This window comes from Rousettus aegyptiacus, unplaced genomic scaffold (genome assembly GCF_014176215.1).
Source record: "Rousettus aegyptiacus isolate mRouAeg1 unplaced genomic scaffold, mRouAeg1.p scaffold_m13_p_3, whole genome shotgun sequence".
Classification (NCBI taxonomy): Eukaryota; Metazoa; Chordata; class Mammalia; order Chiroptera; family Pteropodidae; genus Rousettus; species Rousettus aegyptiacus.
Genome location: NW_023416306.1, coordinates 35,180,713 through 35,195,345, shown reverse-complemented (window position 1 = coordinate 35,195,345; position 14,633 = coordinate 35,180,713). Strand labels below are relative to the sequence as shown.

The 14,633-nt window shown below is 37.4% G+C and overlaps 1 protein-coding gene across 1 annotated transcript in view; it reads right to left on the bottom strand.

Moving 5' to 3' along the window:
- RASEF (RAS and EF-hand domain containing) overlaps positions 1–14,633 on the bottom strand; it is a 59,958-nt gene that overhangs the window by 14,387 nt on the left and 30,938 nt on the right. The window contains exons 4-12 of the mRNA XM_016151678.2: positions 13,536–13,631; positions 10,769–10,846; positions 8,430–8,545; positions 6,297–6,365; positions 4,590–4,674; positions 3,580–3,668; positions 1,013–1,247; positions 570–707; positions 305–452 (exon numbers count right to left, since the gene is read on the bottom strand). Of these exons, the coding sequence (XP_016007164.2) occupies positions 305–452; positions 570–707; positions 1,013–1,247; positions 3,580–3,668; positions 4,590–4,674; positions 6,297–6,365; positions 8,430–8,545; positions 10,769–10,846; positions 13,536–13,631 (1,054 nt within the window). The remainder of the gene's footprint in view (positions 1–304; positions 453–569; positions 708–1,012; positions 1,248–3,579; positions 3,669–4,589; positions 4,675–6,296; positions 6,366–8,429; positions 8,546–10,768; positions 10,847–13,535; positions 13,632–14,633) is intronic.

Here is a 14,633-nt window from a genome sequence, read left to right as displayed (position 1 = left end):
AGAAATGTTTGCTGAATAAATGGATCTGTCATCGCAGGCTCTAAACTTGGTATGATTCATCTGACTGGCTAAGTAGATACCTGTGTCCTTTGTTAGGTTTCCTTTCCTAAAGTTGAGCCTTAGCCAGAACAGAGGAGGACCATCCTATCCTGTCAACAAGGACACACGCACATACAGAGAGAAAAAGAAAAGAGATATTGAGAGAGTAAGAGATTTGTGTATCTGTGTGTGTAATTCTTAAAGAAAATAAAATCAAGCTAAAGAAGGTCCTTTCCCCCATTAATAACTGAAAAAGGAATCGTACCCAGGGTGGCACTTGTATTTCCCCGAAATTCATTCTTGCAAAGTCTCATGAGGAAACTAGACTTCCCCACTGCAGCGTCCCCAGCAAGCACAAGCTTGTAAGCCTTCTGTGAGCCGGAAGATTTATGATTATCATCCACCATGTCTGTCTAGGGAAAAAGAGCCACAGTGGGTGACAAAGAGAATGCCAGTTTTCTTCCTAATAAGTTACATGGCACAGAAAGTCAATAGTGTTCATGAATAAAAGTGTCTCAGGAACTACCTACCTGGGGTGAAAGTGCCAAGATGGGCTTTCTTGAAACACCAACCGTGCTGCCTTCACTAACAGACCCCTGGGGCTTCCAGTCCAAGGCGGAGGCCATACCTTCTGCACCATACGTCTCCTCATCCTTTATATCAGGAAGCTGTTTAAAAAAAAAAAAAAAGTTAGCTGTTAAAACAAAATTTCTCATTACACATAATCATCATAGATTAAAGAGAAGAAAAATATACAGCTGAATCTACAGTCAATGATGTTATGAAATAGAGTGGCCGCAAATGGCAATCTAAGAGAATTTCTCCCTAATTTGGTAGAGGAAGGAAAAAAAATTCTACTATGTTTCATATGTATAACCTTTAAAGCTGATCCCCATGACAGATAAAAATCAAACAAGGTGACAGAGCTCTAGAGAAGATAAGGCCTAGAAGAGTATTGATTTCTGGGGCTTACGTCTGTGTCTGATGCATCACCAGCAAAGCCCTCCTGAGTGCCATGTGACCTCTGAAATGCCCTCTGGTGTTTGTATTCCACCTCTGAGTCGTACTCATTGGAATCTCTCAGGGTGGACAAGCCACTGTCAAAGCAGCTCTCAGGCAGGCTGTCAACTTCGCAATTCATCCTCTGCATAGGATCACAGAGGGCCAACGAGTCACAGTCCTCATCCACGTAGGAAGAGCGGGAAGACCTGGGGGTAAAGGAGAAGACTGCTTTATCTGAGAGTTCACAAGGCTCGAGACTACACAAGCAGCATCAGACAGAATGGATTCTCTCTTTGGCCGAGAGCCACAATGTATTCCATAATTAAGAATCAGGGGAAATAAAATGTTCAAAGCCATATCAGGTCATTCTATCCAACAGTTAATAAAGACACTCAAATCAAACCTTTAAGAAATGAACTAGTTTTTTAAATAGCCTTCTTTATTTCCTGATACAAAAACAATTACAGTTTTCAGAATATAAGTGCAATCTCGAGTTGCATTAAGAAAATTGTATGTAGAACACATGAACCTTTTTGCTCTAATGTAGTCAGACCACATTCTGAAAAATACGTCCATTTCTGGATAACATCTGTACTTAAAAGGGATGCCAAGGACCTGGATGGGAAAGGCAAGCATGATGACGTGAGACTCAAAACCCTCACATGTGAGAAATGGCTCAGTGTACTCAGCTTAAGTCTTAATGGTTTCTCTCTTCAAATAATCAAAGGGCTAACACATGAAAAAAAAATACATTCTCTTGGGCTGCCCAAGACAAAATTAGGGCCAACTGGTAAACTCTCTGGGAGTCATATTTCTAATCAACATGGTGAAAAATATAGTACAAACTACTTCAGCTCAAGTTATGATTGGTCAGAATTTTGTTTTTAACCTATTTGTATTTTTGATAAGGAATGAAGTAGAAGTAAAACCACGAATTGAGAAATTACTTCCATGAACAGCTAGACTCTAAGTTAAAACTATAGGTATAGATCAGATTTTCTCAAACTCAATTTACATACATACCCTTTTAAAAGTAAACTATTCTTACCTACCCAAAGAATACTTTCATTGCAATTAAATATGTAAAAATATAAAACAAGTTATATATTTTTTAGAGTTCTTAGAAAAAAACACAAAACTAAAATATGCAAGTTAAAATCTAATAAGAGCAAATAAGCAATAAAATTAAATTTCCAATAAGTTTTTAAGTTTTTTTCTATTAGCATCCAGAGGAAAATAATTTCTCATATCAAACTAATGACACTCCAAAAAGGAAAATCAGTATGGAGCACAGTGCCTCCTATAGTTACTGCTCGTGCTGAGCACACAATGACATGTCCCTATCACTCTGAGCCTCTGGGATGTGATGATTTTGTCTCTGGTGTTGAGGAACTCTTAGTCCAGTACTGATGAGCCTTATTGATAGTGTCTACTCTTTTCATAGATGAATCGTGGTGAAATTTCTGAAATAATTTTCAGTAATATATATATACTTTGCCAATGTGTACTTTGAATTGACCTTAATTCTCAGTTCAGAAAAACAGCATCACATCCACATGTTTTAAAAAATGTAATCTTTATTTCCCAAGAACAGAGGAGCCAGCTGTCTATAAATCAGTAAGCCATTAAACATTTTTATTTCACCAATCAGTGAACAATAAAAACATCTGAACGTGGACAGAATTTTCTTAAAAGTGATCACCAATAAACCTTGATAAACACACCTTTCTGAAACGGAACCCGACCATTTTGCTATCACCAAGATATTAATAAGTACAGTAATTTTTGGACCAAAGGTTCTCAAATGAAAAGGGAATGAATATGAATTGGAAAGCCATACCAGAAATGGAGAGCTGGAAACCTGTAGTCTGTGCACTCACTTCTACTTTCACATTTTGACATACTCCAAAAGTAACTTTTTAAGCAGCAACACTGGACATAGCTCTATGTACGCACATGTATACTCACACATAATCTTTCTATTTTTATTGCTGAATCTCAAATGACGGTAGGGCCGATGTTTCACTTCCTTTGATTAAAAACAGAGCTAAATTTCCACTTCGGGTAAGCCTCTGTGACTCCTTTAATACATTAGCTCGTAAATATTTACAAGCTATATTTCTCTTTGTTTTGAAAGTTTTCTTTTCCTTAAACATAGCTTGCATAATACTATGCTAAACTATTAAATATTAACAGATTATGCCAAGAGTCTCAACGTCGTAGACTGTAGTTCAACTTGTTTCCCTGAGACAACAAACTGCTCTTACTGAGTCTACTTCTAAGAAACAAGACACAATTAGGAATGAGATAAAGGAGAGCACACATAAAACCAAGTCATGACAGCGTCTTAAGGAAATCACTTTGCCTTCTCTGAAACATTTTTACTTTAATTTTTACATATTTCATGTTTTAAGGTAAGAACAGAAATAGAAATGAGTGCCCCAAATAAATTTTATTTCAATTTACCGCTAAGGAAATTTATTATCCTTTTAACTTCAATCCAGAATTCAAACAAAAAGTAAGTAGGTACTAACATACCTGTCATAGCCCAGAGGTTGAGGAGAATGACCATTAAATTTAGGACTGCTCCTAGAAATTGTATTCCCTGGTGATATATTATTTATACGCTGTAATACATAAGTAACGTTTCGTTATTCCAAGTAAACATATACATTTATATGTTTATTAAAACTGTAGCACACTAGTTAACTCCTAATGTAATTAAAAGCTTGGTATCCTACATGAACAAATGTGAACCCAGAAATCAATAGGAAAATGGCAACAACAGACCATAGTACTTTCTCCTCATTGTGCCCTAAGTCCAAACCCTATTGCTTAAGCCATAAAGGGTCCTCAGGTTCCCTAATCTGCCAGGACTGTGCAATACCAACTTTGATTCGTCTCTTCTCAAACCATAATTTGGCTTAGTAAATGATCTGTCTATACTCAAAACTATGGCCCTGGAACCCCAAACTTGATGATGACCCCCGAAAGTGGGAGAAGAGGCTTTCTAGCACACATAGTCTGGGGAAAGTCTTCAAAATTCCAAATGTTTGGCTTGTTTCTGTAGGAGGGTTTCGAATCCAAGGCCTCCACTCTGATAATCTCACTACCATAAAGAATACTCGATGTGTGTAAACACACTCCTTAGCCAGAAGCACCCTCTCCCGCCTCTCAACTGGGCAATATTTCATTTGTACCTCCACAGGATTTCCCACTTTTTCTTAAATTATTGCTATCTGTGCATATCTTAACTCCCTGCTCCATTATCAACGCATCCAGGACCCAAGTCAAATTTTACATCTTTTTCTGGTTTCTTAGCATGTCTAACAAAGAAGTGGTTTAACATCTAGGCATGTATGTCCTCAGAGGGGTAGCACATTTATTTTAATTGGGGAAAATATGACCTCTTTTTATTATATTTATTTATATTATTTTTTTTATATTATCACATGATTCTAAGTTCTCTTCTAAGAAAATACAAAATTTTCATCAAAATACTCTCCCACAAGACAGAACAAAATGTATTATAAAGCTCTATTGCATACCAAGGACCTGTTGAACTTGCTGTAAGTGTTTTCGAGGGCGCTCCTTAGGCCGTCATTACTGTCGTGCAGTTTCCTGTTGGCCGTTCTACAGAGTAAATAAACTTAATAAGTAAATCGTTATGGAAAAGTATTGGTGGAGATAAACGTCACCACTTTCTCTTCAGGCTATGATGTACAGAATGTGAAATTACTTACCGGCTCTTGCAACTTTCTACCACTTCCCTTCACACTTCATAAACTGAGATCATGTTCATTACTAGAACTACAACTTAATGAATCTATCACCTCTCTTTAAAGGTCTCAAGGGAGGAACCAGCTGTGCTGTGGAACCACTCTTTTTTCAGGTAGTTCCTTCATTTGAATAAGTTTTGTGCAAGTGTCTGCTCCCCAAATGCCTGGACCCAGCCAGCCCCACGTGCCATGCTCTATGCCCCTCCACACACCCCAGCGAGGCTGTGGATGTGCTATGTTATACCACACTCTTCTCCTGGCTACTCCCGTATCCTACTCCTGACCTGGTACTACTCCACCAGGTACTGCCGTGTACCAGTTAAAGCTCCAAAGGTGACTCTGGGTTCAAATCCCAACTCAGGCATGTCTTTTCCACACTCCGTGACTTACAGGAGTTATTTAACCTGCCAGAGCCTCGGCAACTACTACTATAAAGTGAGGTTAACAACACAGCTTCTGCCTTAGAGAGAGGCTAATCTTTACTTACTTAAGACTTATTCATCCTTTGACCTCAGCTCACTTGTTGCTTCTGCTAGGAACACTTCCTGACCTTTCTGGCTCAGCCAAAGCTCTCTACTGTATGCCCTTAGAAGACACATCCCTTCGCTTTGTCATACCTCTCTCATTTGGCATTTTCTATTTATTTCTATAATTATTGATTAGTTTCCGCCTTCTTTTTCTCGACTATCCCCATGAGGAGAGACCTTTTTCTCCTGCTTGCCAATCTATCCTCAGCTTTCAGCATCCCTGACCCATAAAAAGTACTGAGTGAAAATTTGCTGAATGAATGAATAAATGAACAAAAGTATGATAATTCTATAATTGCCATAGATGAGACTTAAAAAGTATTCAAAAATGGTGAGAAAAAAAAATTGTCGAGCCTGATCTACTTCATTTGGGGAACGTGCAACCAACAGAAAATACTGCATGGGTAGAAAACGAAGGGAGGGAGAGGGGACGTTTTGTGGGGAAGGGCCTCAGAGGCCAGAATTACTGCAATGCAGTTGTGAAGTTGACAGAGCAGGTATAATGTTTCCATTAGGATTAAAAAAAAGAAGAAGAAAAAACCTAAGAAAAATTTATCTCTAACCAAGCACAATAAATTGCAAAAGAATGATCGTGGAGGCCTAGTGTTGTGACATGCACTGCCGTGAGAAGCCTGACACCCTCTCAGTGTGCTGAGCTGCAGAGCCATTACTCTTTACAAGTATAATAAGGACACACTGGACGTATCACCTGACTTCTGAGGACTTCTAGAGAATTACACTCTAGTCCTTGGGTTGAACAGGTTATTTAGGATTAGAAATGTTAGAAAGCTAAGTAGATATGCTAAATATAGCACAGCGAGAAGAAACAGGCGTGGACCTGAGAACTAGGTCTTTAGGATACAGCACATCGTGTTTCATGTGGTACATGTTTTATTAACAAAAAATAAGTAAAATGTAAATGTAATGAGCACTTTATATGAGAACTTACTGGAGTATTTCAATTTGTCTCTCAAGGCTATTTCGATCTTCTGTGTACTCTCGGATTATTTCCAGATCCCTGAAAAATTATATTTTATGTTTGAATGAGAATTAGGTGTTCAGTCCTGCCTTACCCACACCTGCCCTCCCAGACTCTTTTTCCTTTTCAAAGACCTGTGCTGTTCACCACAGTTTCTATCTCGCCCGTGCTCCAGTTTGGTTCTCCTGTGCTATCAGCAGTCTCTTCTCTTTCCAGGACTCCACAAACACAGCCATACCCTCTGCCTCCTTGTGCGACATTCTGCTCCACCTCATCTCTCTCTCAGCATCCACAAGGTCTTCCATCCTCACCTCACTGACCTTGCTCTGTTCTTCACTGGGAATGGACCGCTGACCTTCTGCTAAGTCCCCTCTCCCAAGGTGCTCACATTATCAATCCCTTCTATCCAATTTGCTCTCTCTTCTGACTTTTCTCTACTAATCCCAAGCCTTACACAATCCTAACCCCAGCCATTTTCTCCTTTCTTCTGATTCCTTCTCCTCTCCTTGCCTTGCCCCTACTCCTGGCCTTCTTCCCCTCCTTACCCTGAACCACAAGAACCCACAAGACCAGGTTTTCTCCACTTGCTGTGAACAGACACACGCCTCTGTGGTTTTATTACAAAGCCCTGGCCTCCTTCTCTAAACGTCCACTCTGCATATTAGCCACTGACCTGCGACCCCTATTCTACCTCAGCCCCATTTCTAAGCATACAAACCCCATCACTAGCTTCCAAAACTCTCAGGCGATCAAATTTTGTCCACAATAATCTACTTATTTGCTCTCTAGGTAAGGCCAAAGAATTCACAATTGTCTATAGGAATTTAAGTTTCTTAGGCCAAAAATTTTTGGCCCTTACAGTACAGCTTTAAACTAGCTTTTAAATTTTTAAATTTTTTTTTGAAGTTTTACCTTTCCATTCAAAATATCTTTTTTCTATCCAGTGGTCTGGCCACTGTGCCCCAAACCAGTCTTATCTGTCTCTTATGTTCTTGCCCCTTTTTTTGGTTACTGCCTCACCTGGAAAACCTCTGGACTCTCTTTTCTCATCTATGAAATGGGGATAAGAAAAATCTCTAACTCATAGAACATTCCCTGGACTGAATGAGTTAATATTAGTAAAGTACAAAGTACTTGCTGGTGTTGCCTCTGCTCCTCCCGACCAACATAAACCCACCGATCCTCCCACGGTCACCTCAAGTGCCTCCTCTTTTGAACTGAAAGAACACAATGTCTACCATCAATGAACTCGACCTATGACACTGCTGGGCATATTGTGTCTGACACGGTTCGGTTCTTATGTCAACTCTTGAAACCTTTTAGCTTTTTGTTTTCTTCAACTAAATTTGAAATTCTGAAAAAGCAGAGTCCACATGTTTTCTTTTTTATGTACACCACACTAACAACTCCTTATTTAGCTCAGGGACCTGTATATAATGAGTACTTAATAAATGTTTCACTGTTTTCCATTACAGGACCTTGACTCTGAATAAAGTTTGCAAACCAACAAACAAAAAGCGAGATGATTTCCCAAATACACGTGTGTGTGTATAATATATGTACACTTATGTGCAAATATGTGTATGCATATATATTTTATATTTACATATATATTCATTTTTACATATACATATACCCGTGTGTGTGTATATATATATAAGTACATGTCTGCATGTGTGTTAGGTCTTATATTATTAATACCATACTATAAAACTGAAACATAGCACAATAAAATCACTTGCCTAAGATGTCTACTTTTTCCTTTCCTTGTGTTGTAGGGCCAGGATTCCTACCTTCAAAGCTCTTTAATTAGCACTGACACTTGACACTTTAGGTATATTCTTCTGCTCCCAGTTAATTCAAACATTTATTAAGCCCTGCACTATCCTACATAGTCAATAATTTAATGTGTGTTTAAAAAAATTAAAAAGACACATCACTAGGAAATCTGACACTGAAAGTAAAATCTTTAGAAAGCGAAAAATGTATTAGTAAAGTTAATAAATAAGCCTTTATTATTACACAGCTGAGTTTTATTCCCCTGGATGTTTACCCAAATAAACACTCCACTCAAACTGAAAAATAAAGTGTGAAGTTTCATACCTTTCAGAATTCAGACTCTGATCAGCATAATCACTTTTCAAAGAATCTAATTCACTCTGAAGAAAGGCTATGTTTGTCTGTGCTTCTAAAAGATCTTTCTTAACTTTCTGATTTTCCTAGAGACAAGGAAGGTTGCAGGTCATTAAATTCAGAGTTTCTTCCACATGGGAGAAATGAAGTCAAGTGCTGTAAAACTTTGCCACACATCACTCTCATCCCGCCACAATTCTTCAAATCATGGTACTCAAAGAAATAATTATCAATTCAAGGTAATTTGAAATTATCATAAAGTATTAGAGTGTCAAATATCTAATTCTTCAAAATTGCTTTTTCTTTATAAATACTTGACATTCAGTGCCAAACTCTAGTACTCAAGTTTATCATTATGTTGACATGTTATTGGCAAATTAACTTAGACCAAATATTTCAACATCTGTTTTACTTAATGAGAACTATGAAACTACTGATAAGTCTGTGGAATAAATAGTACCCGTTACTAGACAGACTGGCTACCTTTTACAATAAATCCTATCACCTAACATTTTTAAGTTTTGCACTTAAAAATAAACCACTGTAGTTTGGAAATTTCTTTAAAACTTTTGTTTAAATAAATTAAAAGCACATATCATACTTTTAAAGAAATTCTAAGGGAATTAGAATTTTCTAAGGATTCTTATCTTAAAGAATTTTTAAATTTTTAAGAATTTATCTAAGAACTTTTCTAAAAAAAAAAAAATTCATTGGCGGCTTCCAGTTCAAGATGGTGAACTGAGTACATGAATTTGTCTTCCTTCCTTCTTGAGACCTCATTAACATGAAATACCAAAAGGAATAAAATAAAGCAATAAAAGTTAAAAGAATGGAATAGGGGCCCATGTGCAGTCAAGTGATTTAAACATTTCTAGATGATGGAAATGTGGTGACAAAAGGGAGAGAAAGGAGAAAAGGAGAAAAGGAGGTCCAGAAGACGTGTGTTGAAGGATTTTACGTAGAACAAAGAAGTGGCATTGGCTGGGCAAAAACCCAGAGAGCAAGAGTGAAGCTGAAAACAGAGATTAAATCTGTACGTTAAGTCACCCAGCCCCTCAAGCCCATGCCTGCTCCTACTCTAAGAAGGAACACCAGACAACCAGAGTCATTTCAAGGGCAACAAGACAGGGCTTCTCTTTTTAAAAAGAACTGACTGACTCCTACAAAGAAAGCTAAAATTTCTCTCAAGATCCATGCTCCCCATTCATTCTGGTAATCGGGGTCCCCCAGTCTGATAGCCAGCTTCACACAGAGCTCCTAGGGTCCTCCCTTTCTCAAGGGAGAGACTTTGAGGTAAACAGATCAATTTACCTAGTTGCACAAGAATCCTACACCAGCTACCTAAAATGATCAGAATTTCCAAGATGACAAATGAGAAGCAAGTTTAAAAACCAAACAGTCCAATAAGAACTGAAACTTCGTGGACTCCAGAATCAATATTTTTAAGGAGAAAAAAAAAATTCCATGCATTGGGAAGAATAAATAAGAAGTTACAAGATATTGGTGATATCAGGAAGATGGCAGAGTTTCTTTTTACGACAGAAACCAAAAACTCAACCAAGAAATCCAAGAAAAACAAGCCACTCTACAAGAAAGTCATGATCCAAATACAAAGACAACTAAAATGTGGTAAAATATGGAACTAGTAGTGCAGAAAGGGGATATATTTGACCACGAGGCTAGGAGCCTTCTCTTTCGAATGGCACAGGGAAAATGGCTGGAGAGAAAGAAATGCACTTCTAGCTCATGCTAACCTACTTCTTGGCTCCACAGGGAGAATAGTCATAATAAAAGAAATGTTCATTATTGGCTTTCAACTCTTAGAGTCAAACCTAAATACAAAATAAAGAAAACTTGATGATAATAAAATATATGTAAATGTTATCTCTACTGGCACTAGAAAGACAAAGATATGGTTAGCAGAAGATGGAAAAGGGACAGAAAGAGGAAAGCTAGAGGAAGGGCAGGGCAATAATGTCTCATCTTACAAAGCCAGGGTACAAACCAGACTTGATGTTATAAGAATGCAGAGTTAACTATTGAAAGTTTAATGGCCATGCCATTATTTCTTTGAATAAAAAATAAATGTAAGCATTCACAATAGGTGGGGTATCATTGAGGAAAGAAGCCTGCATAAATAATACCTTTAGTTGAAGGAACTTCAAAGACTTTCTCCAACTAGAGTATTAATTTATCTTTAAGCTTTAATTTCTCTTTAAGCTTCTATTCCTGGAACATTGAAATAATAGCATGATTGTTTAGCAGTCTAACAAGAAATGTATTTCTGTAAATGAAAAGGTGATCCTTACCATTGATAAATCATAGATTTGTTTTTTTAATGCAGCCACATCTTCTTTCTGACTTATGTGTTTTGATTGTTCTTCTAGCTGAAAGAACAAATAAAAGTTGTGCATTTAAAAACCTACCTTGATAGATTCAGTTAAGATTAGGAATATCCTTGACATATAGAAGTGGGAATTCCAGAAGTCTTAAATTTTCAACATTATACAACTTTGGAAATCATTAAACTAAATTTAATCAATCCATATAGATTTAAAAATTTACTTCAAAAAATTTAAACATCTGAAAAAGGGTTTTTATTTTGCTTAATAAATTTTCTTTGAAAACAACTGAAAAGACCTTTCTAGAAACCATTCGACTATTAAGCAGCCCAATCCTTGCTTTCTCAGGTACACTGCATGTGAGTCTGACCTTTATAGTCACTTAGAACTTTCTATGCACTTAGTATTTTCCATCCTGTATTTATGAATGTCCTACCTCTTCTTTTAGAGTCTAAGATTTTTAAGAGCAGAGTTAGTGTCAGAATCACCTACATTTTCTTCAAGGTGATTTCTAGAAATACTTATTAAATGACTGAAATCAATAGAATTTAGGTATGATGTGAAGCTAGAGGCATAGGCACACAAAATTATATACATATATACATAAGCTTTACTTGCTGGTTGACTTGTTAGTATTTCTAGACTAAATTGGCTCGCAAGCATCTATAATACAACAAAATGTCTTTTCTACAAATAGCAGACATCCCGTGGTAAATGTAGGGATTTGTGGGTGTCTAGTAATTAAGTACCTAGGCATTGATCAAACTGTATGCCTTATTTCATCAAATCTAAGTATTCTGGCACTGGACTTCCTTCATCTTGTCAGATGGCACCAACTGAAAGTTTTCACACAACTATGCTATGACTGCCATGGGGCTGACTGTAAGTGAGAAGAGCCACTGATTTCAAAATACACGTCAATTTCAGAGAAGAAAAACTGAGGGGAAAGTGAATTTCTCAGAATCAATGCATAAGGTAATGGCGATTATAATAACTTTGCAAGCTTTTCTACAGTTCTTTAGAACCTTTAACATATTCTCACATAAATCATCTCTTATTCTCTTGTAGAACAACCCCATTACTTAGGCAGGAAGTCTGGTATAAGAGAGAAAGCACAAACTACGTAGTTGGACATTTTCATTGCTTATTAGCTGTGTGACTTTTAATAAGTTATTTAACTTCTCTGGAATTCAGTATCTTCATCTGTAAAAGTAGGATATATATACCTATTTTTTTAAAAAAAAGTTTAAGATTTAGATATTTTAAATCACGAAAAGGAGCTTAATAAAGTCAAAAAAATATCAGTTTTTGTGGTTAGGCAGGACACTTCTATAATTAATAAAATTTTCATGTAAGAAACTAAAAATCAGAAAGATGAAGCCAGTTGTCCCTGGTGTTACAGGCAGAAATTGGCACAGTCTTGGTAAGGACTCAGACCTCATCACTCCTGACTCTTAACAGTGTCTATTTGGTCTTCATTATACACTGTATCGGGGCAAGAAACTGTTGCTTCTTACATATGTTCTCTTAGTCTAAATATTTGGAAGACATAGAAATAAGTGAGGATGGTAACTAGGAGAACCTGTGACTCTGGCATAAACGGGATAGGTCCCTTCAAGTTCTGTAACACTTGCATCATATGCATGGTCTAATGACCTTTGGAAATTCAATATAAAGCTGACATTTCTAGTACATTTTTGAAGGCTACTCAGGAGAATTCTTAGTAATTCTAGAGATTCATATTACAATAGCTCACAAAATACAGTTAATCATCACTTAATCTCATTGAATATAAACACTAGATGGAGCATTAAAGGTTAGCACATGAATAACCAGTAAAAGAAAAGTGCTGTGCCCAAATTCACAATGCCACTTTCAGAAACAATTATTTTTTAGTACTCATATTAACTTTAGGCACAATGTTTCCATTAGTTATAGAGACCATTCACATGCAAACAGTGGATCCAGTACTCTGCTGGCACCAGCTAGTCCTGACAGGTGAGAGCCTATTTTAAGCATCTCTTCCCTGTGCATTCAGTGATGTCAACTTGGTAGCTGGAAATCGGTAACGGTGGAAGTATTTATACTATGGAAACTGGCAAATGCTGCAAATCTCTCCTTCCCCTCCTTCCCCCTCCAAAGCCATTTTAAAGCATCTACCAGCACAATACTGAGTGAAATGCACCCTACTCATTACGAACAAAATAGGGTAGAGGCCAAAGCCTATCTACACCTCTTTGCTCACACTTCAAGTTCTCTCCCGCCACTTGCTATCAGAGTCCCCTAGATCTAGAACTTTCTACATAGAAGAGGAATATTCATTTCATTTACTATTCACTGGATACCTACCATGTACCTTACAGTAAGCTCAGAGTAGGGATTTAAGGATACGTGACCAAGAAACACAGTGCCCCTACCGTCATGAGCAGATGGTCCACTGGGCACACAGGACTTGAGGGTGCCTTGTTGGTGAAAAACTAAGAAAGAAAACTTGAGATTTGATGGACAATTGTTCAAGGGATCAGACATATTTAGTAGATTTATGTAAAAGACAGGCTGTCTTTGGAAACAGAAAAGAAAATCAGGGACCCTTAAAAAAGGTCTTGCAAATCTGACTCTGAAATCTGATTCCATTTTCTGCTTTGATGTGATTCCAAATGTTTTTAGTGGCTAACAACTCAGATACACTGTTATCCTGAGGCCATCCCTAAAAATCTAGCTGTCACATATCTACCTTTTTGAGTTTCTTTATCGTCACCTGTAGATCTCCTACTTCTGTTTCATACTGACGTTTGAGATCACTGAGGGCTTCTTCAGCTTTGCGTTTTTCCTAAAAGAAAAGAAATTTTTTTGTTGATTTAAATAGGTTCTTCAAAACTCCATAGATGAGAAACATTTTGTGTCAAACTAAGAATGATCCCAAGTCTCTCTCAAAATGATGACGAGAAGGGAGGGTGGAAGTAAATCACATAACTATAGATGTATGGCACTTCCGAAATTGAAACCTACAAAAGTGAAAGAACTGCAAAATGCCACAAGCTATATACACATATCACCGGGACTGGTATCTCTAAGACTACTACCCAGATTGTGATAGAAGGTCATATACAGCACATTGATTAGCTACTTTAATTATCACTATAATTAAGTGAAAGATATGGCACAGCCAAGAGCTCCAGTTTTTACCTAAATCTTAGCACCAGGACTCAGGAAGGCCTGGTTGACTTACCCCTTTTCCAAGAGCTCATACCTTATCTGAATACCAGTTATATCATCTGAAAATTTCTATGCACAGGGAAGATTGTCCATTAGACTGGATGTGTTATTCCAGGGAGACTGTGTTTAAAAGGGTATGTGATGAAGAACAGGATGGGCTGGCACATAGGTGTCATCCCAGTGCCAGAACTGCTCAGATGGCAGTGGCATGCTGAGGTTTCAGAGACCACATCCGAGCAGGGACTGACTGGCCTTGTACGCCATTGCTATAGAGCACAGAAATGATGCTGCGAGGCCATATATTTTCCACCACTGTATCAGAGCCAAGGAAACCAAGTAATATGTTATAATTAACAAAGCATGAAGTTGTAAGGTCTTCGTTAGCTATAACAAATTTTGGAAGTACTTAGCTGGAAGAAGCAATGAGACTTGATGACAGAATAACACCTGTGCTCAGTAAACTTCGATGAATGAATGAGTGTACAGATTAAATAAATGGAGAGATAAAGGGCAGAAAAAAATGACTTTACTGTTTCTAGACTACAAAAATAAAGTGCTAACAGAAGAACAGGATATCTATCGCACTAAAGCTGGATCATGGGCTCTGAACCATTCA